Source organism: Palaemon carinicauda, chromosome 12 (assembly GCF_036898095.1).
Source record: "Palaemon carinicauda isolate YSFRI2023 chromosome 12, ASM3689809v2, whole genome shotgun sequence".
Taxonomy (NCBI): Eukaryota; Metazoa; Arthropoda; class Malacostraca; order Decapoda; family Palaemonidae; genus Palaemon; species Palaemon carinicauda.
The window spans coordinates 5,690,783-5,714,462 of NC_090736.1; the positions used below are offsets into that span (position 1 = coordinate 5,690,783).

At 44.9% G+C, this 23,680-nt stretch overlaps 1 protein-coding gene across 1 annotated transcript in view; it reads right to left on the bottom strand.

Moving 5' to 3' along the window:
- Positions 1–20,413, bottom strand: part of LOC137650468 (2-methoxy-6-polyprenyl-1,4-benzoquinol methylase, mitochondrial-like) — a 48,374-nt gene extending 27,961 nt beyond the window's left edge. The window contains exons 1-3 of the mRNA XM_068383692.1: positions 20,134–20,413; positions 11,090–11,239; positions 470–606 (exon numbers count right to left, since the gene is read on the bottom strand). Coding sequence (XP_068239793.1) covers positions 470–606; positions 11,090–11,239; positions 20,134–20,296 — 450 coding nt within the window. The 5' untranslated portion in view covers positions 20,297–20,413. The remainder of the gene's footprint in view (positions 1–469; positions 607–11,089; positions 11,240–20,133) is intronic.
- Between the last annotated feature and the right edge of the window lie 3,267 nt (positions 20,414–23,680).

Genomic DNA, 23,680 nt, shown 5'->3' on the forward strand with positions numbered 1-23,680 from the left:
TAAAAGAGAGAACTCCTCCAAGCAGTAACACCATCCTCTTCCTCTTCCTTCTCTTGTCTCTCACAATTCTCCTCTAAAGTAAAGTTTAAGTTAATTTGTCAATATTTCTATTTTCTATTGTGAACTGTAAATTTGTTTCCTTTTCTGGTTTTAAGGGTTATAAATTCTTCAATAATTTCCATTGCAAACTATTAAAAAAAAAAGTGTACAGTATACGTGTATTTATAGCTGTGTGGAACACATCAAAGGAATTGAATTTATTTATAATGGGAAAAATTGTTTTAGTTTATGAGCAATTTAGCTTGTGTAACTCGCTCCCAGGATGAACTAAGCTCACATACCGAGGTACTGGACTGTACAACAAAATATTACAATCAAACATATTGTACAGTAAAATTAAACATTAGACTTAAACATACTTGTAGTCAAAATATGAGACTATTACAGTTCTTTTGTAACAGTACATTACCTCATATAAAGGCGAATCTTCCTCTGAATTTCCATCTTGTTCAGAAGGATCAGTCACATTTGATAGTGGAGTTCTCAAATTACCTTCTCTGCCTCTCTTATGTAACAAGTGCTGGATATATCTAAAAGTGATGTCACCTGCCGGGTAAATAATTTTGACATATTCGTTAACAAAGTTATTTGTGGTTATGCTTCCAGACCTTAATGGAAACCAAAACATTTAATCTTACTTCAATGAAGTTCTATTTAAGCCATAAATATTTAAACCCAATGCTACTAGATCATTATCTAATACAGTATGAAACTCTAATTCCAAAACAAACAATGCTGAGCAAAATCCCATATTTTAAGAATAATTTGTATTTTTCCTAACTACACAAACTTGAGTTCTTCAATACAAGTACCCGGTATGTTTTCAGCAAAAGTTGAAAACTTGACTGCTAAATTCATAATGAGGTGTCGCTAGTTACTAACAGCCCCCTAGCCAGCTCACCGAGTGGCCACTTTTGATCGTCACCTAGGGCTTACAAGGTGGATAAGGTGAGAAATGTTATTTTCATTAGTAAAATAAATTTTTGAATATACTTACCCGATGATCATGTAGCTGTCAACTCTGTTGCCCGACAGAAATCTACGGTCGGGATACGCCAGCGATCGCTATACAGGTGGGGGTGTACACAACAGCGCCATCTGTGAGCAGGTACTCAAGTACTTCTTGTCAACAAGAACTCAATTTTCTCCTCGGTCCACTGGTTCTCTATGGGGAGGAAGGGTGGGTCCTTAAATTCATGATCATCGGGTAAGTATATTCAAAAATTTATTTTACTAATGAAAATAACATTTTTCAATATTAATCTTACCCGATGATCATGTAGCTGATTCACACCCAGGGTGGTGGGTGGAGACCAGCATACATGTTAACAAAGAAGCTAAGTATCCCGTATTTCATTTTATTAGTTATTCAAAAATAACATAAAATAAATAAGTACCTGGTAAGGAAGACGACTTGAACCATTACTCTGCCTTTATTAAGTACGTCTTCCTTACTGAGCGTAGCGGTCCTCTTAGGATGCTGAACGACTCTTAGGTGCTGAAGTATAAAGGGCTGCAACCCATACTAAAGGACCTCATCACAACCTTTAACCTCGGCGCTTCTCAAGAAAGAATTGACCACCCGCCAAATCAACAAGGATGTGGAAGGCTTCTTAGCCGACCGTACAACCCATAAAAAGTATTCAAGAGAAAGGTTAAAAAGGTTATGGGATTATGGGAATGTAGTGGCTGAGCCCCCGCCTACTACTGCATTCGTTGCTACGAATGGTCCCAGGGTGTAGCAGTTCTCGTAAAGAGACTGGACATCTTTGAGATAGAATGATGCGAACACTGACTTGCTTCTCCAATAGGTTGCATCCATAACACTCTGCAGAGAACGGTTCTGTTTGAAGGCCACTGAAGTAGACACAGCTCTCACTTCATGTGTCCTTACCTTCAGCAAAGCAAGGTCTTCTTCCTTCAGATGAGAATGTGCTTCCCTAATCAGAAGCCTGATTTAGTAAGAAACTGAGTTCTTAGACATTGGAAGAGAAGGCTTCTTGATAGCACACCATAAGGCTTCTGATTGTCCTCGTAAAGGTTATGACCTTTTTAGATAGTACCTAAGAGCTCTAACTGGGCAAAGTACTCTCTCCAGTTCGTTCCCCACCAAGTTGGACAGGCTTGGGATCTCGAACGACTTAGGCCAAGGACGTGAAGGAAGCTCGTTTTAGCAAAAAACCGAGCTGCAAGGAACATGTAGCCGTTTCAGATGTGAAAACTATGTTCCTGCTGAAGGCGTGGATCTCACTTACTCTTTTAGCTGTTGCCAAGCACACGAGGAAAAGAGTTTTTAATGTGAGGTCCTTAAAAGAGGCTGATTGGAGAGGTTGAAATCTTGATGACATAAGGAACCTTAGGACCACGTCTAGATTCCAGCCTGGAGTGGACAACCGACGTTCCTTTGAGGTCTCAAAAGACCTAAGGAGGTCCTGTAGATCTTTGTTGGTGGAAAGATCCAAGCCTCTGTGGCGGAAAACCGCTGCCAACATACTTCTGTAACCCTTGATCGTAGGAGCTGAAAGGGATCTTACGTTCCTTAGATGTAACAGGAAGTCAGCAATCTGGGTTACAGTGGTACTGGTTGAGGAAACTGCATTGGCCTTGTACCAGCTTCGGAAGACTTCCCATTTAGACTGATAGACTCTGAGAGTGGATGTCCTCCTTGCTCTGGCAATCGCTCTGGCTGCCTCCTTCGAAAAGCCCCTAGCTCTTGAGAGTCTTTCGATAGTCTGAAGGCAGTCAGACGAAGAGCGTGGAGGTTTGGGTGTACCTTCTTTACGTGAGGTTGACGTAGAAGGTCCACTCCTAGAGGAAGAGTCCTGGGAATGTCGACCAGCCATTGCAGTACCTCTATGAACCATTCTCTCGCGGGCCAGAGGGGAGCAACCAACGTCAGCCGTGTCCCTTTGCGAGAGGCGAACTTCTGAAGTACCCTGTTGACAATCTTGAACGGCGGGAATGCATACAGGTCGAGATGGGACCAATCCAGCAGAAAAGCATCCACGTGAACTGCTGCTGGGTCTGGAATCGGAGAACAATACAACGGGAGAATCTAGGTTATCGAGGTAGCGAACAGATCTATGGTTGGCTGACCCCACAGGGCCCAAAGTCTGCTGCAAACATTCATGTGAAGGGTCCACTCTGTGGGGATGACCTGACCCTTCCGGCTGAGGCGATCTGCCATGACATTCATATCGCCCTGAATGAACCTCGTTACCAGCGTGAGCTTTCGATCTTTTGACCAGATGAGGAGGTCCCTTGCGATCTAGAACAACTTCCACGAATGAGTCCCTCCCTGCTTGGAGATGTAAGCCAAGGCTGTGGTGTTGTCAGAGTCCACCTCCACCACCTTGTTAAGCTGGAGGGACTTGAAGTTTATCAAGGCCAGATGAACCGCCAACAGCTCCTTGCAATTGATGTGAAGTGTCCTTTGCTCCTGATTCCATGTTCCCGAGCATTCCTGTCCGTCCAAAGTCGCACCCCAGCCCGTGTCTGATGCGTCCGAGAAGAGACGGCGGTCGGGTTTCTGAACAGCCAAAGGTAGACCTTCCTTGAGAAGAAAGCTGTTCTTTCACCACGTTAGAGTAGACCTCCTCTCTTCGGAAACAGGAACTGAGACCGTCTCTAGCGTCATGTCCTTTATCCAGTGAGCAGCTAGATGATACTGAAGGGGGCGGAGGTGAAGTCTCCCTAACTCGATGAACAGGGCCAGCGATGAAAGTGTCCCTGTTAGACTCATCCACTACCTGACTGAGCATCGGTTCCTTCTCAGCATGCTCTGGATGCATTCTAGGGCTTGGTAGATCCTTGGGGCCGATGGAAAGGCCCGAAAAGCTCGACTCTGAAGCTCCATACCCAGGTAGACAATGGTCTGGGATGGGACGAGCTGGGACTCCTCTAAATTGACCAGGAGGCCCAGTTCCTTGGTCAGATCCATAGTCCATCTGAGATTCTCCAGACAGCGACGACTTGTGGGAGCTCTTAAAAGCCAGTCGTCTGACGGAGCCGGACACAAGATCATGGTACTGCTGAACAGTCTGTGAACTGTCAACCATGGGGAAGCGAGGAAGTACAGCGACAACCCGAAACTGTCTAGACTGTCTGGGTAGTACAGACAACTCCTTATCGGGTTGCTGAGGTTGCCGCACTGCGTCACAACAAGTCACCTCTGCTGGTTGTTGAACGTCTTCCCAGTGACACACTGACTCCGTAAACAAAAATCCTCTAACAAGGACTAAGCTTGGACTGCATGTCTTGCAACAAAGCTCAAGGTCTATGGGAGCAGGTGTGGCAACAGACGGGGTTAGCGACTGAAGCGGAACCATTACCCTCCCTGGAAGCATGTTATGCTTAAATAAAAGTCCATAGGAGGCTAAGCAGCTTAAGGCTCCTCTCCAAATGACAGAGTCCTCAAGGGAATATCAGAAGGAGGGAGAATAGCACTTTCTCATCTACAGGAACCATATCCGAGAAAAGCTAAGTTCTTTCAGTGAGGGTTTCACTGGTGCAAAAGCAGCAGACCAGAAGGCAACGTTATGAAACTGCTTGACAGTCTTGTGAGTTGGCAACAACCAAAGATGTGTGACTGAGGAGCATGCGGTAAGGTATGCAGAGCATGCTGTAAGGTATGCAGAGCATGCTGTAAGGAATGCAGAGCATGTTGTAAGGAATGCAGAGCATGCTGTATGCAGAGCATAGTATGCAGAGCATGCTGTAAGGTATGCAGAGCATGCTGTAAGGTATGCAGAGCATGCTGTATGCAGAGCATGTTGTAAGGTATGCAGAGCATGCTGTAAGGTATGCAGAGCATGCTGTAAGGTATGCAGAGCATGCTGTAAGTTATGCAGAGCATGCTGTATGTAGAGCATGCTGTAAGGTATGCAGAGCATGTTGCATGGCATGCGGCTTATGCTGCATGGGATGAGGCTCATGCTGCATGGGATGAGGCTCATGCTGCATGGTATGAGGCTCATGCTGCATGGGATGAGGCTCATGCTGCAAGGGATGAGGCTCATGCCGCATGGGTTGAGGAGGATGCCGCATAGTATGAGGCTCCTGCCTCATGGGTTGAGGAGGTTGCCGCATAGCATGAGGCTCCTGCCTCATGGGTTGAGGAGGATGCCGCATAGCATGAGGCTCCTCATAGCATGAGGCTCCTGCCTCATGGGTTGAGGAGGATGCCGCATAGCATGAGGCTCCTGCCTCATGGGTTGAGGAGGATGCCGCATAGCATGAGGCTCCTGCCTCATGGGTTGAGGAGGTTGCCGCATAGCATGAGGCTCCTGCCTCATGGGTTGAGGAGGATGCCGCATAGCATGAGGCTCCTGCCTCATGGGTTGAGGAGGTTGCCGCATAGTGCTGGAACCCGGCAACTCCCGATGCGGCAACTCACGCATGAAAGCAGGAGGCGCAGCAAGAACATGCGTCTGGCAGGGTGGACTGCGCATCGGAGGTGGAGCTCTCACAGGTGGAGGGTGGGAGCAGGCAGCCGCAGTATCTGCTGAGCGCACAACCTCGGCGGGTTGTAGGTTAACAGGCTGCATTGTCAACCTTCCAGCATGATACTCCTGTATGAAGGAGCAAGCTGAGACTGTATAGTCTGCAGCATGGACCACTAGGGTCTATGAAAGACAACAACAAACGGAGCTACTGTCCGTTGAGACTGAGGGTCTAAAACAGCTGGTGCGGCAACAGACGGAGTTACTGCCTGTTGCGGTACCACCTAGCCTCTCTGGGAGGTGTGCAGTTGTCGTACTGCAGCAAGTCCGAACTGACCCAGTGGCTACACCTAGGCCGTTGGACTTGCGCGGAAGGGACCGACTTGCACTTAAAAGCTGCAAGATTTGGTCCATGGTTTCTGCGAGAAACCTCTTCCGCAGACGAGGAATAAATGGGCTCTCTCGTCTTTGAGTGGGTGGGGTGATCACGTCGGCTACGTGAGTGGATACACCCGAAACCACGGAGGGAAACGTCTGTTCGTCGATCAAGGCCTGATGAACCCATAAGTCCTTCGACATTACTTCTCCCCTGGGCTTGGGAGCTTGTAAGAGGTCCCAGACTAGGCGAACAACTGGCACGAACAGACGAACCCTCGAACGCAACACTGTAACACTTTGCGCTTATCACTTTATCACTTTTGATTTTCTGTTTGCACTTATTTCACTGAACTCGAAACTTTAAGTGGTTTGTACCTGAAACACGCAATCCTATCCTTCATTAAAAGTTAGTAATTGCGAAAACAGTATTACAATGTAACAGAAAAACATAATGAAAGATAAAGAATTCAGTGGCTGGAAAAGAGACTAAACACTAGATCAAATAAACTACGTTTAAAATCTCTCACCGCATAAAGCCTGGGAACAAGAATAAAACTCTAGAAACGTTTTACCTTCTTCCCCTTAAGAGACTAGGGAGAAGAGCAAAAACGATAACAACGTTACCCGCTTGAACGAAACGTTTATCCTCCTCTCTCTCCCTCCGTCTCTATCTCTCTCTCTCTCTCTCTCTTGACTTAGAACCTGAGAGATGAGCCCAATTATATATATCGTTAAACATATTATTGTTAAAGGAAAAAAACTGAAAGATTTCCCAAATAAAAAGTTCCTTTATTAGAATTAAAACCATTTAAGCTAAGAAAGAATGAACAAAACGCTAGAATCGGTTTACTCTTACTGCAACGTGAAACCGTGAATACTCTCTCTCTATCGTAACGATAGAGCGCAAGTTGAACGTTCTGAACGTCAACAACTGCGGAGACAAAACAAAACGTTAGTTCAACTTTGAAAACAGTACGAGACTATCAAAGAAATTCTTTCAAAAACATTAAAATTAAAATAGCATAAAATCTTAACAGGCAAAAACGATATGACGGGCTCAATGTTAATTAACTTCGGTTCCAAGAAAAGACCGCCTACTATTAGGAAAGGTCGCATATAAACAAACATAAAAATTAATTTTTATAAGTTTATAATAAAAGGAAGTTAATCGAAGAGGCCTATAAAAGGCGGAGAGATATAAAATAAATCTATAACTTTGTTAAGCAAAATTAAGAAAGAGAGTCTATACTCTCTTCGACACCAACACTTCCGTCTAAGGGAAGGGTCGGCCATTTAAAAGTGAAAGAGAGTTCATACTCTCTTCGTCACCAAAATTAAATCAAATTAATTCCAAAAACTTGCTAAGCTAATGATAAAGCTTCCTGAATAGCGAAGGCTAAACTCTAGAGCAAATACATCACCAAATCGTGAACAATAACTCCAGAATCAACAGCGTATCCAAGTAGGTCTAGCCGGTGGCACGACAGAGGAAAAATTGAGTTCTTGTTGACAAGAAGTACTTGAGTACCTGCTCACAGATGGTGCTGTTGTGTACACCCCCACCTGTATAGCGATCGCTGGCGTATCCCGACCGTAGATTTCTGTCGGGCAACAGAGTTGACAGCTACATGATCATCGGGTAAGATTAATATTGAAAAATATAACTACAGCTACAGTATAGGTGGATAGGATAGGTGGGGGAGGGGAGGAGGGGAATTCTGATTTTGAAAGGATTGGGGGGGAGTCTTAAAGTGAAGTACAGTGGGAGGTGAAAAGACCCAATAGCTCTTTTTTGTAGGTTTTTTGTGGACTTCCAGGACGTGATTTCTTTTGCCAGCTTCTGAGGGACTTGTGTTTCCATGATTATTCATTTTCTAGGGTTTGTCTATTTATTTATGTTTATTCACTTTTTGTTTCATTTTTATATTGAACTCTGGATTTGGTTCGTCCTCAACAATGAATGAAGCTATCCTTTCCCACCAGGAATACTCATTTTGTGTTTATTTCCTCACTTGTATAACTAAGGACTTAGGCTTTTATGATTAGGAAAAAGTGGAATTCTAATAATAAAATTTCCTATTCTTATACTCACCTGATGTTCATATTGTTTCTTCTCTAGAAGCTCTGTTCAATCAAAATTTACTTGTAAAATTTTCAAAATATAACAAATTTTAAAAGCGATTAGTATTTCTCCTAGCTATCCAAACCCCAGTCCTTTAAGTAGATATGTTTTTAGTTTGAGCTGAAATAGCCATTAAAATTGTTAATGACGTGGTTAACAACAGGTGGTGAGCGAGGGCTAATGTCCTGTTCCACATCTATTAGAAAATTTGCAATTTGTTCGTAGGTTCGTATGTCATCTTTTCACTTAAGGGAGAGGAAGAAACTGAAGTTTCTCTGCTGGAAAGAACTGTGGATTTTTGCCTTGGGTCCATATAAGGCAAAGAAGACTCCTCCAGTTTGACCCTGGGAGCTTCCGACAGAGGAGCAGGTTGGATACCTGTTGTGAAGGCTTGCGTGATAGCCCTAACCAAGGCTCCAAACAAAGGCTACTGACCAATAGTGGCACTATCGGAATGTTCCCCTGAAGGGAGCAACAAAGAGGGACTCCACAAGGAAGTCTTATCCGCTATCAAATAAGTTCTCGATGAAGGCTGCAGTGCTGATGTCTCCTTCCAAGGAAAAGGAATCGGCTATGAACTGGATCCTTCAGAACTTTGAACTCCTGCTGCTTAGATGTCTTGCCATTTTCCACTCTCCCCTGCGAGAACAAGGCGAAGGAGAACGATGGGGAGAAGACTTACGTCTCTCCATGGTGAGCTCAGAAGCTCGAGGAGGAGAAGGCTTAGAAAACTTCTCTTCCCGCGAACGGTGCCGTTCATTTGAGTGGTGTCATTCTGACGAACATTGGCGACGATCGGGGGCTGGTTCCTGGGGTTGCTGCACTTTGGCAGCAAGGTCACAAGTAGCTGTCTGTCAGCGAGCTGCTGATGGAGACTGCCAGTTGTTTGCCGATCGTCTAGGACTCCAGGTGATCGGCGAGTTGCCGAACAACGAGCAGCGCGAGGCTGATGCCTTTTGCCTTCTGCTTTTGGAGAGCAACGAGTCGTTGGTGAACGACAAGGTGACCAATGAGCAGCCGAAGACTGCTGACAAGCTGACGAACGGCGGACTGCTGGCGATCGGCAAGTAGGAGGTCAGAGATTGGGGAGTGAATGATCGGCACAATGACGATCGGTGACTCGGGGAAGGGCTGTGACTCTTAGGAGAGCGGTAAACCGCTGGAAAGGATTGTAAATGGACCAATGTTAGCGAACGACGAGCAGCAGTCTGTAGACGAGTCGGTGATGGAAGATTGACTAGATGGTTAGAACCAGCTGGCAAGCCATGAATTGGAGTTTGTCGGCGAGAAGATGGAGAGGAGTGATGGTTTGTCAAGCGCCACAAGGCTGGCGAACAACAAAACTGAGGAGAGTCCGTAGCTGAAGATCGACAATTGGCGATCGGCGAGCTGGCAACTGGCGACATTACCCCAGCCGTCGATGGCAGGTCGGAAAACCCGGAGATTTGATGGGCGACGGCTAGCCACGAACAGCAGTTCGATGGCGAGAGGTTGGACAGGCAAATCTGGAGAACGGCAAGTGACGAGACTCATCCAACTGACAATATATTGACAAAGGCAATAGCTGAGGGGTGGGCAAACGGGTGGCATCTGGGTGCAGTACCATGAGCTGGCAAGCCACAGCATACTCAATATCCTGTGTGTGGTGATACGCTAAGGTGCGCCCCATGATAGAAGAAAGATCAAAGTCTTTTGTTCACTAAAAGCAAGATCTTGTGGGAGTCCAAGAACAGGTCAGTGTTTAAACTCAAGACGCGCACAGGCATGCAGGAGTACGTGCACAAGCATAGGCACTATGTATCCCATCCACTGGATCTTGTCTTTGATGAGGTATGTTGACTAGATAGAATGCTTGTGATCCTACACGAACGGCAGTCTTTTGAATACAGTATTAGCTATAAGCAGGCTCTCATGGGAAATCCCCAGATGAAGTTCAAGCATGCTCAACATGTGCTTCTCACAGGAAAGCTTCAAGTGACAAGCATGTTCATCATCAAAATATGTCATTTTATGTCTCTTCCATTCAGGTGACGAAAGATCCCTCGGAGAACAAAGTTTTTCCGCAAGTTCCTTGGAATTTCAGGCAGAGGGAAGGGAATCCTTCTTGCATCCCAATGCACAGACAGCCCCCAAGGATTGGCGTAGAGGGGCCATCGAGGTCCTCTCGTACAAGAGCGGCACTTGTATGTGCAACTAGAGCTACCACCCCTCTACACGACCCAGCAGGAACTGACAACAGTCTCTTCTTGGAAGGAATACCTTCCAATCCCAAAGAAGACCACAGGGTATCATCACCCCAGGCTCAACATCGGAAAAGGATTTGAAAACCTCGTCCTGAGAAGGACGTCCAATTGTTTCTCTAGGGAAAACAGGATGAACCTCCCCCTCTCAAGATTATTATTATCATTATTATTACTTTCTAGGCTACAACCCTAGTTGGAAAAGCAGGTTATATCAAGACTATCGCCCTTCATTGATCCACCTCCAAAGGAGGCCGACAGGGAAGGTACTAGGGCTAGGAGGAAGATATCCTACCAACTTCCTAGACTTTGACGAAGACCCCGAGAGGAGAGAAGTCGCGCTTGGACTACAGTACTACTTCCGTCTCCTGCCACTGGGAGGATGGCCACTCCCTAAATTCCTCACAGAGAAGCTTGTGAGCAATTATGACCCCTGAAAGATAAACGCAAGGAATGGGGATCAACCAAAGACCTGCTCATGAAGGACCCGCAACTACAATCAGTAACTCCAGGCCAGGTCTGCATGTCCACCTTCTGCTTCTCTATCACTAATACACTTCACAGACACTGAAAAGTATAAGTAAATAAAATCAATTCAGCCAAATTTGGGTTAAGGCACCATGAGTATATTAGTACACATCGGTGACTGAAATCAAAGTGGATATTCGGTGAGCCGAGTTTTTCAGATTTACTGAAATTATACTCTATTAAAGGATTATGGTTTGTATTTTTGTAGGAACAAAAGTCATTCAAAACATCAAATATCCACTACACATACTAAAGGCAACAGTTTTTGCTGATCAATTCTGTTCTATTAACTAACTTTAAACTGACTAGAACTGGCCTACCTGTTCCTCCAGCAACATCAAGAAGCTTCGTATTTGGTCTTGGTTGGAGTCGAGATAAAAAACAATCCTTCCATATTCTATGTATTCCACCTGACATGAGGTCATTCATCAAATCATAATTACTTGCCACATTTTCAAACACTCCATGAACTGTGGAGAAAAGCAGTAAAAATGTTATTTTCATTAGTAAAATAAATTTTTGAATATACTTACCCGGTGATCATATAGCTGTCAGCTCTGCTGCCCGACAGAAAAACCTAAGGACGAAATACGCCAGCGATCGCTATACAGGTGGGGGTGTACATCAACAGCGCCATCTGTCGAGCAGGTACTCAAGTACTCCATGTCAACACAGAACCAATTTTCTCCTCGGCCCACTGGGTCTCTATTGGGGAGGAAGGGTGGGTCCTTTAATTTATGATCACCGGGTAAGTATATTCAAAAATTTATTTTACTAATGAAAATAACATTTTTCAATATTAAACTTACCCGGTGATCATATAGCTGATTCACACCCAGGGGGGTGGGTAGAGACCAGCATATATGTTAACATTAAGAGCTAAGTATTTCGTATTTCATTTTAGCAGTTATTCAAAATAACAAACATAAAATTAATAAGTACCTGGTAAGGAAGTCGACTTGAACAATTACTCTGCCTTTTTTAAGTACGTCTTCCTTACTGAGCCTCGCGATCCTCATAGGATGCTGAGCGACTCCTAGGAGCTGAAGTATGAAGGGTTGCAACCCATACTAAAGGACCTCATCAAAACCTCTAATCTAGGCGCTTCTCAAGAAAGAATTTGACCACCCGCCAAATCAACCAGGATGCGAAAGGCTTCTTAGCCTTCCGGACAACCCAAAAAACAACAATAAAAAGCATTTCAAGAGAAAGATTAAAAAGGTTATGGGATTAGGGGAATGTAGTGGTTGAGCCCTCACCCACTACTGCACTCGCTGCTACGAATGGTCCCAGGGTGTAGCAGTTCTCGTAAAGAGACTGGACATCTTTAAGGTAAAATGATGCGAACACTGACTTGCTTCTCCAATAGGTTGCATCCATTACACTCTGCAGAGATCTGTTTTGTTTGAAGGCCACTGAAGTTGCGACAGCTCTAACTTCATGTGTCCTTACCTTCAGCAAAGCATGGTCCTCCTCATTCAGATGGGAATGAGCTTCTCGAATCAAAAGTCTGATATAATAAGAAACTGCATTCTTCGACATAGGTAAAGAAGGTTTCTTAATGGCGCACCATAAAGCTTCTGACTGTCCACGTAATGGTTTAGTACGTCTCAAATAGTACTTAAGAGCTCTTCCAGGGCATAGTACTCTTTCTTGTTCATTTCCAACCAAATTAGCAAGGCTTGGAATATCGAACGATTTGGGCCAAGGACGAGAAGGGAGTTCGTTTTTAGCTAAAAAACCAAGCTGTAAGGAACATGTAGCCGTTTCAGATGTAAATCCAATGTTCCTGCTGAAGGCGTGTATCTCACTGACTCTTTTAGCTGTTGCTAAGCAGACGAGGAAAAGAGTTTTCAAAGTGAGATCTTTAAAAGAGGCTGATTGAAGTGGTTCGAACCTTGCTGACATAAGGAATCTTAGTACCACGTCTAAGTTCCAACCTGGTGTGGCCAACCGACGCTCCTTCGAGGTCTCAAAAGACTTAAGGAGGTCCTGTAGATCTTTGTTGTTGGAAAGATCTAAGCCTCTGTGACGGAAGACTGCTGCCAACATGCTTCTGTAACCCTTGATCGTGGGAGCTGAAAGGGATCTTTCCTTCCTTAGGTATAAAAGGAAGTCAGCTATCTGAGTTACAGAGGTACTGGTTGAGGATACTGATTTCGACTTGCACCAGCTTCGGAAGACTTCCCACTTCGACTGGTAGACTTTGAGAGTGGATGTCCTCCTTGCTCTAGCAATCGCTCTGGCTGCCTCCTTCGAAAAGCCTCTAGCTCTCGAGAGTCTTTCGATAGTCTGAAGGCAGTCAGACGAAGAGCGTGGAGGCTTGGGTGTACCTTCTTTACATGCGGCTGACGCAGAAGGTCCACTCTTAGAGGAAGTGTTCTGGGAACGTCTACTAGCCATTGCAGTACCTCGGTGAACCATTCTCTCGCGGGCCAGAGGGGAGCAACCAACGTCAACCTTGTCCCTTCGTGAGAGGCGAACTTCTGCAGTACTCTGTTGACAATCTTGAACGGGGGGAATGCATAAAGGTCTAGATGGGACCAATCCAAAAGAAAGGCATCTATGTGAACTGCTGCTGGGTCCGGAATCGGTGAGCAATAAATTGGGAGCCTCTTGGTCATCGAGGTTGCGAACAGATCTATGGTAGGCTGACCCCACAAGGCCCATAGTCTGTTGCATACATTCTTGTGAAGGGTCCACTCTGTTGGGATGATTTGACCCTTCCGGCTGAGGCGGTCTGCCATGACATTCATGTCGCCTTGAATGAACCTCGTAACTAGGGATATGTTTCGATCTCTTGACCAGGTGAGGAGGTCCCTTGCGATCTCGTACAACGTCATCGAATGAGTCCCTCCTTGCTTGGAGATGTACGCCAAGGCTGTGGTGTTGTCGGAGTTCACCTCCACCACCTTGCCTAGAAGGAGGGACCTGAAGCTTCTCAAGGCCAGATGAACTGCCTTTGACCGTGTTAATCATGAGGCCCTTGTTTTCAAACTGAAACAGTTGGGAGTGGGTGGGTCGTTTCTTAGCATTATTATTGATTTTTTAAGTAGTAGATCTCAAAGAGTAGTTGTTGATGGGCACCATAGTGAGTGTAGGAATGTGATATCCGGTGTTCCACAGGGTAGTGTTCTTGGCCCATTACTTTTCATTCTATATACACATGACATGTGGTTTGGCCTAGAAAATAAGCTTGTTGCATATGCAGATGATGCTACTCTCTTTGCATCAATTCCATCCCCTGAATGTAGATCTGGGGTTGGTGAATCCCTTAATAGAGATTTAGCTAAAATTAGTGCATGGTGCAAGTTATGGGGTATGAAGTTGAATCCTAACAAAACTCAAAGTATGATTGTAAGTAGGTCAAGGACAGTGGCTCCTCAACATCCGGATCTCAGTATTGATAATGTTTCTTTAAATTTGTATGACTCTTTCAAAATTTTAGGTGTGTTTCTCGATAGCAAATTTACTTTTGAGAAACATATAAGGTCTGTGTCTTCTTCAATTGCACAAAAAATTGGCTTATTGAGAAAGTCTTTTAAGATATTTGGTGATCAATCTATTCTGAAGAAGTGTTTTAATTCTTTTATTCTACCTTGTTTTGAGTATTGTTCTCCTGTCTGGTCTTCAGCTGCTGATTCTCATCTTAATTTGTTGGACAGAAACTTACGGTGTATTAAATTTCTTATTCCTGATCTAGATATTAATCTCTGGCACCGTCGTTCAATTAGTTCATTATGCATGTTGCATAAGATTTTTCATAACTCAGACCATCCTTTACATTCAGATCTCCCTGGACAATTCTATCCTGTTCGTAATACTAGGCAGGCAGTTAATTCTAATAGCCAGGCCTTCTCCATCACGAGGCTCAATACTATGCAGTACTCTAGAAGTTTTATTCCAGCTGTTACCAAGTTGTGGAATGATCTTCCTAATCGGGTTGTTGAATCAGTAGAACTTCAAAAGTTCAAAGTGGGAGCAAATGCTTTTTTGTTGACCAGGCGGACATGAGTCTTTTTATAGTTTATATATGACATATTTGTTTTTGACGTTGTTAGTAGTTTGTATATGACATATCTGTTATGACGTTGTTACTTTTTTTAGAATGATTTATTGTTAATTTGTTCTCTTCAGTTATTTATTTCCTTATTTCCTTTCCTCACTGGGCTATTTTTCCCTATTGGAGCCCCTGGGCTTATAGCATCTTGCTTTTCCAATTAGGGTTGTAGCCTGGATAGTAATAATAATAATAATAATAATAGCTCCTTGCAGTTGATGTGCAACGTTCTTTGATCCGTATTCCACGTGCCCGAGCATTCCCGACCGTCCAATGTCGCACCCCAGCCCGTGTCCGATGCGTCCGAGAAGAGAAGGTGGTCGGGGGTCTGAACAGCCAGTGGCAGACCCTCCCTGAGGAGAATGTTGTTCTTCCACCAAGTCAGTGAAGACTTCATCTTCTCGGAAATAGGAACCGAGACCGCTTCTAGCGTCTTGTCCTTTCTCCAGTGAACAGCTAGGTGAAATTGAAGGGGTCGGAGGTGGAGTCTCCCTAACGCGATGAACTGGTCCAGTGATGAAAGCGTCCCTATCAGACTCATCCACTGTCTGACTGAACATCGGTCCTTCTTCAGCATGTTCTGGATGCATTCTTGGGCTTGACTGATTCTGGGGGCCGACGGAAAAGCCCGAAAAGCTTGACTCTGAATCTCCATTCCTAGGTATACTATAGTTTGGGATGGGACGAGTTGGGACTTTTCCATATTGACCAGGAGACCCAATTCCTCGGTCAGATCCAGAGTCCACTTTAGATTCTCCAGACAGCGACGACTTGACGCAGCTTTTAAAAGCCAGTCGTCCAAATAGAGGGAGGCTCTGATGTCTGCTAAATGCAGGAATTTGGCAATATTCCTCATCAGTTTGGTAAAAACTAGAGGTGCCGTGCTTAGGCCAAAGCACAGGGCTTGGAACTGGTATACAACCTTCCCGAAAACGAACCTTAGAAAAGGTTGGGAATCTGGGTGGATGGGGACGTGAAAGTAAGCGTCCTTTAGGTCTAACGAGACCATCCAGTCTTCCTTCCTGACCGATGCTAGAACCGACTTTGTCGTCTCCATGGTGAACGTCTGCTTTGTGACAAAGACATTCAGAGCACTGACGTCTAGCACCGGTCTCCACCCTCCTGTCTTCTTCGCCACTAAGAAGAGACGGTTGTAGAAGCCCGGGGATTGATGGTCCCGGACTATGACTACCGCTCCCTTTTGAAGTAAGAGAGACACCTCTTGCTGTAAAGCTAGCCTCTTGTCCTCCTCTCTGTACCTGGGAGAGAGGTCGATGGGAGTTGTTGCTAGAGGGGGCTTGCGCAAGAATGGAATCCTGTACCCCTCTCTGAGTAACTTCACAGACTGTGCGTCTGCGCCCCTGTTCTCCCAGGCCTGCCAGTAGTTCTTGAGCCTGGCTCCCACTGCTGTCTGAAGAAGGTGGCAGTCAGACTCTGCCTCTAGAGGACTTGGAACCCTTCTTCTTGCTCCCACGTTGACTTTCGGCACGAGCACCTCCTCTGCTGGAGGCTCTGCCACGAAAGGGCGGAATGAACCTTGACGCTGGAGTGTCCATCCTGGGTCTAGGCACGGATGGCAAAGGGGTGGCTTTGCGTGCGGATGACGCCACCAGGTCATGAGTGTCTTTCTGGATCAAGGAGGCGGCAATCTCCTTGATCAACTCTTCAGGGAAGAGACACTTCGAGAGCGGAGCAAACATAAGTTCCGACTTTTGACATGGGGTGACTCCAGCAGACAAGAAGGAGCAAAGGTGATCCCGCTTCTTGAGGACCCCGGACACGAAAGAAGCCGCAAGCTCACTAGAACCATCCCGTATGGCTTTGTCCATGCAGGACATAATGAGCATGGAAGTTTCCTTATCAGAAGGGGAGGTCTTCCTGCTCAACGCTCCCAAACACCAGTCCAAGAAGTTAAAGACTTCGAATGCACGGAAAACTCCTTTCATAAGATGGTCCATATCCGAAGGAGTCCAGCAAATCTTGGAGCGTCTCATAGCCAGCCTGCGGGGAGAGTTTACCAGACTTGAGAAGTCGCCCTGGGCAGAGGCAGGAACTCCCAAGCCGAGAACTTCTCCCGTGGCATACCAGACGCTAGATCTGGAAGCAAGCTTGGCCGGGGGAAACATGAAGGTTGTCTTCCCAAGTTGCTTTTTGGACTGCAACCACTCTCCCAGTACCCTTAAAGCTCTCTTGGACGAGCGAGCGAGTACGAGCTTCGTAAAGGCAGGTGCTGCTGACTGCATGCCTAAAGCGAACTCAGAGGGAGGCGAGCGTGGTGCTGCAGACACAAACTGATCCGGATATAAATCCTTGAACAGCGCAAGCACTTTCCTAAAGTCTAAGGAGGGAGGCGTGGTCTTGGGTTCGTCGATGTCCGAGTGTTGGTCGTCAAGATGTGCAGCTTCGTCATCATCAGAGAGTCCATCATCTGAATGTTGAGGAGGAAGCGGCAAAGGAGTAGGTAAAAGCTGGACGGCTGCACTGGACCCACCGTCATGGAACTGTTGGTCAGTCTGAGAACTGGCAACAACCATAGCTGAGTGGGGACGCAAAGCGTCTACTCCTGACTGTGGTCGGATAGCGGAGACCACCGTGGGTTGCGGAGGCTGACGTACCGCGTCAAAACACGGCAACTGAACTCCACCCTCCTGTTGTTGTGGTAGCACACGAACGTCAACGGAGGGTTCCGTGCGTCGGTGAACGTCAACATGCGTCTGGCAGGGTCGACTGCGCATGGGTGGTGGAGCTCTCACAGCTGGAGTGTGGGAGCAGGCAGCCTCAGCGTCTGCTGGGCGCACAACCGTGGTTGGTTGTAGGCTAACGGGTGCAGCGTCAACCTTCTCCGCACGATACTCCTGCATAAAGGAAGCTAACTGAGTCTGCATAGACTGTAGCAAAGACCACTTAGGGTCTACAGCAGCTGGTGCGGCAACAGACGGAGTTAATGCCTGTTGCGGTACCACTTTGCCTCTCTTAGGAGGCGTGCAGTCGTCGGAGGACTGCAGCGAGTCCGAACTGACCCAGTGGCTACACCTGGGCCGTTGGACTTGCTCGGAAGGGACCTTGCGTTTAATAGGCCGTGAGACCTTGGTCCATCGTCTCTGGCGAGAAACCTCTTCCGCAGACGAGGAATGAACGGGCTCACTCGTCTTCTTGTGGGTGGGACGATCTAGGCAAGATACGTCCGAAACCACGGAGGGAACGTCTGTCCGCTGATTAAAGCCTGTCGAACCCTTTGGTCGTACGACATTGCTTCTCCCCTGGGCTTGGGAGCTTGCAAGAGGTCCCGGACTGGGAGGACGACAGGCACGAACAGACGCACCCTCAAGCGTAACACTGACACTTTTCACTGCACTAACACTCACTTCACTTCCCACTGCACTTTTACCTTTCAACTCCCTGACGTCAGCCATGAGTTGATTGCGGTCATTCGCCAATGACTCGACTCTCTCACCCAGAGCCTGGATGGCACGCATCATATCTGCCATCGAAGTTTGATGAGAGCTAGCAGGGGGGTCAGGAGCAACCACTACAGGGGAAAGAATAGGTTGTGGGGCATGGGGAGAGGAAAAATCAACTGAGCGAGAGGAACTCCTCCTGATTCTATCCTTCTCTAGCCTACGTGCATATTTCAGGAATTCTTGAAAATCGAATTCCGAAAGCCCAACGCATTCCTCACATCGATCTTCCAATTGACAGGCTTTACCCCTACAATTGGAACAAACGGTGTGCGGATCGATAGAGGCCTTCGGAAGACGCCTTGAACAGTCCCTAGCGCTACACTTCCTGTACTTGGGGACTTGAGAAGGGTCAGACATCTTGAATTAGTCAAAGGGGGAATTCAAAATCTATCCAAGTCGTCAACAAATAATCCAAAATCCAATAAAAGAATGCAAGGAAGTATTGAAGATAACTTCTGCACAGCGATAGCTAATAACCAGAAATGAATACTTCACCAAATAACGTGAAAATCAATCCAGAAAACAACAGCGTATTTAGTAGGTCTTGCCGGTGGCACGACAGAGAGAAAATTGATTCTGTGTTGACATGGAGTACTTGAGTACCTGCTCGACAGATGGCGCTGTTGATGTACACCCCCACCTGTATAGCGATCGCTGGCGTATTTCGTCCTTAGGTTTTTCTGTCGGGCAGCAGAGCTGACAGCTATATGATCACCGGGTAAGTTTAATATTGAAAAATTATAGTTACAGACAGAATAACATTTTGAACAGAAAAAATAGTATATCCTCTAGTGAATGATGTGCTTTCACTGAATTTTAATTTCATTTCAACAGCAAATAAACTTTAAAGTCAATAGACCGTCTAAGAACGGGGATATTTGTTTAGAAATCTATTGGTTTTTTCTCTGCCGTGCGCTCACGGAAAAAGAAAAACATCAAGCTCCGGAGCCTTTGTATATCAGCAGCCAGTTCCTGCCTTGTGGCTTAAAAATGGACATCAACTAACCTAAACTTTCCCCCCTAACCTAACCCAAGCCGTGTCCTTACCTACTTACCTAATGGGGTCTAACGCACCCCTGCGACCCCCCTTACACTGCTGTATTCTAAGTTATCCATAATCATATAAGCAGATGGCCGCTATCAAACATACATCCCAACCTCCTATGTACTGGCAAGCAGTACATGCTGAGCTGCCAACTAACTCCATTGATTATAAAATCTTAGATAATTAAGTTTGTATTTGCAGTGAAAATAAGGGAGCCATTGTAGGGTGACGGCCAGATCCGTTTTCATTCATAGAAAATGGGAATATTATGAAGTGGGGTGGACTGTGGCCGTCATTCTAAAATCGAGTTCGTAGAAAACTGGAATATTCTGAACTGTGGCCGTCGTTCTAAAAACGATTTTGGCAGGAGAAGCTAACTTAAAAAACCCACCTAACCTATGCTAAAAGCCGTATCCTTACCCAGGGGGGCTTTGCCCCCCCGGACCCCCCCCCCCCTTACCTACTTCGGGAGTGAGAAGATTCGTGGCCGGAGTAAGAACTCGAGCCACAAATTTTCAGGTAATTTAGGGTTTTCGGCAAAAAACATAAAAGTGTGCGTTTAAGCACATATTTAAGATCCGTAGACCATTTCCAAACGTTTTTATTCTATACAAGATAACAGTCGGAGCGATAATAAGCAAATTAGGACGCTTGGCCGTAGCGCTACAAACTACCCAAAATAAGTGTCATTTTTGGAGAAAGCGGGCGTTTTACTACAGGAGACATCTATCTTTGCGTAGAGATGCTTTTCCGTCATTAAGTAAAATAAAACCGTGAATTGCCGGTAAACTACCTTACCTTTATGAGCTTTTTGTTCTTCCGAGACGTTCTCGTATCCGAAGTGGGTTTCTTTATTGGCCGAATATTCGGTTTTGGTGTGTCCAGATGATGTCGACTGGCATCTCCTAATGTAAGACGTGGTAAATAATCTTAAACGTAACCTACATGCCACAGAATTCATGTCGGAGAGTTAATAACTTGATCAAATGTAGCAAATTACGAAATTCGGAAAAATAATGGAACCAGTAGTAATAACATTAGATCGCTACCTCTGGAACGGCTCTCTCAAACGTTCTAACTTTGCTTCAATGATGTCCAATCGTGATTACTCGGAATTTATTTTCATTTTAGTGAATTCTTTATTTTTCTATATCTAATCCTTATAAATATCGATATGATGACGAATACTAACGATAAATTTCATTTTTTTTCATGAGGCCCACTCCACAATTCTGAAGTCTACTACTTAAGTAGGTATACAAACTGTCAAATTGCCAAACAATCAAGCATCGGGTTCTAGAAACAGTTCATAGTTTTAGCTATAATTCCCCTCACCCCCACCCCCCTTTGCTATACATATTGCTAATTTATATTACCTCCTTTATATACCTTGCTTCTATCTTTTAAGATTAATTTTAATGTCCCCCCTGAAGTTTATTTCATTTAGATATACTGTACTGTATATTATGTTTTTCCTCTTCTTCCTCACATAACTTAAAGCTCAAGTTTATTCTTTCTTATAGATCTTTTATTAATGAAGAAATGTTGTACATGGGGAAACAATAGCCCATATTAGAAAGACCAGAATAGAAGCAGTAAGAAAATTCAGAGTACAAAACAGAGCTGCTAGATTAATAAAAGGACTACACAATAGGGAAAGAATTACCCCTGCACTAATTAAGTTACACTGGCTACCGGTAAAGGCGAGAATTGAATACAAGCTACTCTTACTAACGTTTAAGATACTGAACCAAAATATCTAAAAGAATGCCTGAATAAACTAGAACTAGAAACAAATGTTAACATAAGACACATGAGTGACAAACACAGGCTATCTGAAGTTCTGAACCAAGAACAAATAGTAAATTTGGTGAAAGGGCTTTTAGCTACTGTGCGCCTAGACATTATAATAAACTGCCAAATGAAATGAAGGACCTAAAGGGAGCAATTCAATTTAAGAAGAAACTAAAAACATTACTTTTCACAAGATCATATGATTTGGAAGATGCTACTATCAAAGAATTGTGTAAGTTATAATGAAAATGTTTCGTTAGATGATTGATATGGACCCGCCCGAGAAGTAGTTCACTCGACTTCAGTGGAGGGTTGGATTTAAACCCAAAACAAGTAAGTAAACAAGTAAAGATCAAATGCTTAGTCTTTCCTATGGTGGTGTTCAACATAAGTCCAGGTTAGATGTTAATGGACAAAGTATGAGAATGACTTCCTACATTTTTCTCTCACATACTTTTTCCTCTGTTTATTCTAGTTCCTTTCTTTTCGTGCTCTTTTACTTAGTTTACACATATACTTATACTACATATCTATTGTGGCGAATACAAGGAGAAATATTATTGTTATTATTGTCGGGAATTTCGACCCGATCAATCGAAATTCCCGCCATTTGACTCCACCTACGACTACGTCAAATTGGAGGGAGAGGAGAAAACTCGCGGGCGAATGAATGTAGTTCCAGACGTGAACGTTTAGAGCCAAAAAGGGAAACCGCCTGGTAGGAAGGCGCTGAGACTAATAAAATCAATTGCTGGTAATTTAAGATTAGGAAAAATAACGTCATTCTGTTGTAACATGATAAAAAAAATCCAATCTAGAAATTTAGGTTCAGGACAAATTGCGCCAAAAAGGTGACGTCGGAGGTTGCAAGGCTAGCTCGTCCTCTTTGATCCAACGTCCCCAACCACAGTAAGTCCCTTCTAATTGTTCTCTCTCCCCACGCCTATTGTACCAGGTCGGTTTCCGTGTAGGTCTTGATAGAGTTGTAGTAATGTTTTTTATCTGTTGATATTTTGTCGATCCTTGTGCCAGGGGATCATTGGTATTGTGTAAAGCACGTCTAGGGGTCTCGATAAGGGTTTTATCGAGGTAACTTTATGAATGATTAATTAATTTGTTGTTATCTTGAGTCCGAAGTGGACATAGTTTTTTTTCAGTCACATGTTCTCGAATGTTAAGTAAAGTTTAATTTTTCATGTTTCCTACGTATTAGATTATTTTTGTAATAAAATTTGTTAAAGATGCCCATATTCTAATTACTCCCCCGATGGTTTTGAGTAGCTTGTCCCTAAGACTTTGTGATCTGCCCAGTACATCGGGCTATTTTGTATAAACCGGTGATAAATCGCCACATTTGGTCCTTCGAACCGGATCACAAGTGCTTCCCAGAGCCGGACGGGACTAATTAAAGTATGTGCTTTTAAGGGTGGGAGAGAAGGAACAATCAAAGGTTCATCTACGTCCCGATGTGCGATCGCCCACGTGGGTCAGTTTGAGTCCCTTCTTAACGTAAAATTATCTTTCTTTCCTTGCCTTGCCCAACCCCCCCCCCCCCCAAACGTAAAGTAAAGTAATTAAGATGGCTGTGTCCACGATTGTTCATATCGAGGCGTCGATGGGCCTACTGGAGGATTTACTAAGCGAAACGCAAAGGGCGCTGATAGAGACTTACTCCGAGTCCGTTTACCAGAATTTGGTAACGGAGTTGCAGGCAGAGGTCCGACAGCTTAAAGAGCTATACAAGAGCCAGCGCGTCAAGCTAGAAACTAGTTTCGAAGCCCGAATTAGGCATATGTTAGGTGAAGCGACACGTGCTTCCACTCTATTATACAATAGAATAGATAAAGTGAAAGGCCCTTCAACGGGGAATGTTGCCCTCCCCAGGTTGAAGCCGCTGCCTCTCCCCACGTTTGAAGGGGAAGTGCAAGAGTACACATCGTACCGTGAACTATTCACAATCCACGTGGATCGAAGAGCTGATTTAGACGAAGTGTCTAAATTCACATATTTATTGGGGACGTTGGGCAAAGAGCCGCTTAGGATCATCAAATCTCTAAGTGTAACCGCCGCGAACTATAGTGTAGCATTAGACCTATTAGATAAGAAGTATGGCAACGTGCACCAAACACTCGTGATTCTGCACCGTAAATTAGCAAACATTTTTGTGCCGTCACTAAACCCAATAGAACTAAAAAGGTTCCGTTTTGAGTTGACCATCATTATTGAACAAATCAAAAGACTTAGTACCAATGACTTAGGCCAGGGCATGGTCATGAGCCTCATCAATCAGAAACTTTCGGAGGGAAAACTATACCGCAAAGTGGTAGAGCATTTGAGGAAATGCGACTATACGTTGGACGAGTTTTTTGAGGCAATAGATTTTATAGTAAGGATGTTAGAAGACGATGCGTTGCAGAGAGGCGACAGTCTTGAGAGTGACAAAAGACCAGACAGTAGTGTAAGACCGAAAACCCATCCCATCCACCATAATTCCTGCCCATTTTGTAGCGAACGGCATCCGCCTCACGGATGTCGCCAAGTGACTGACGTA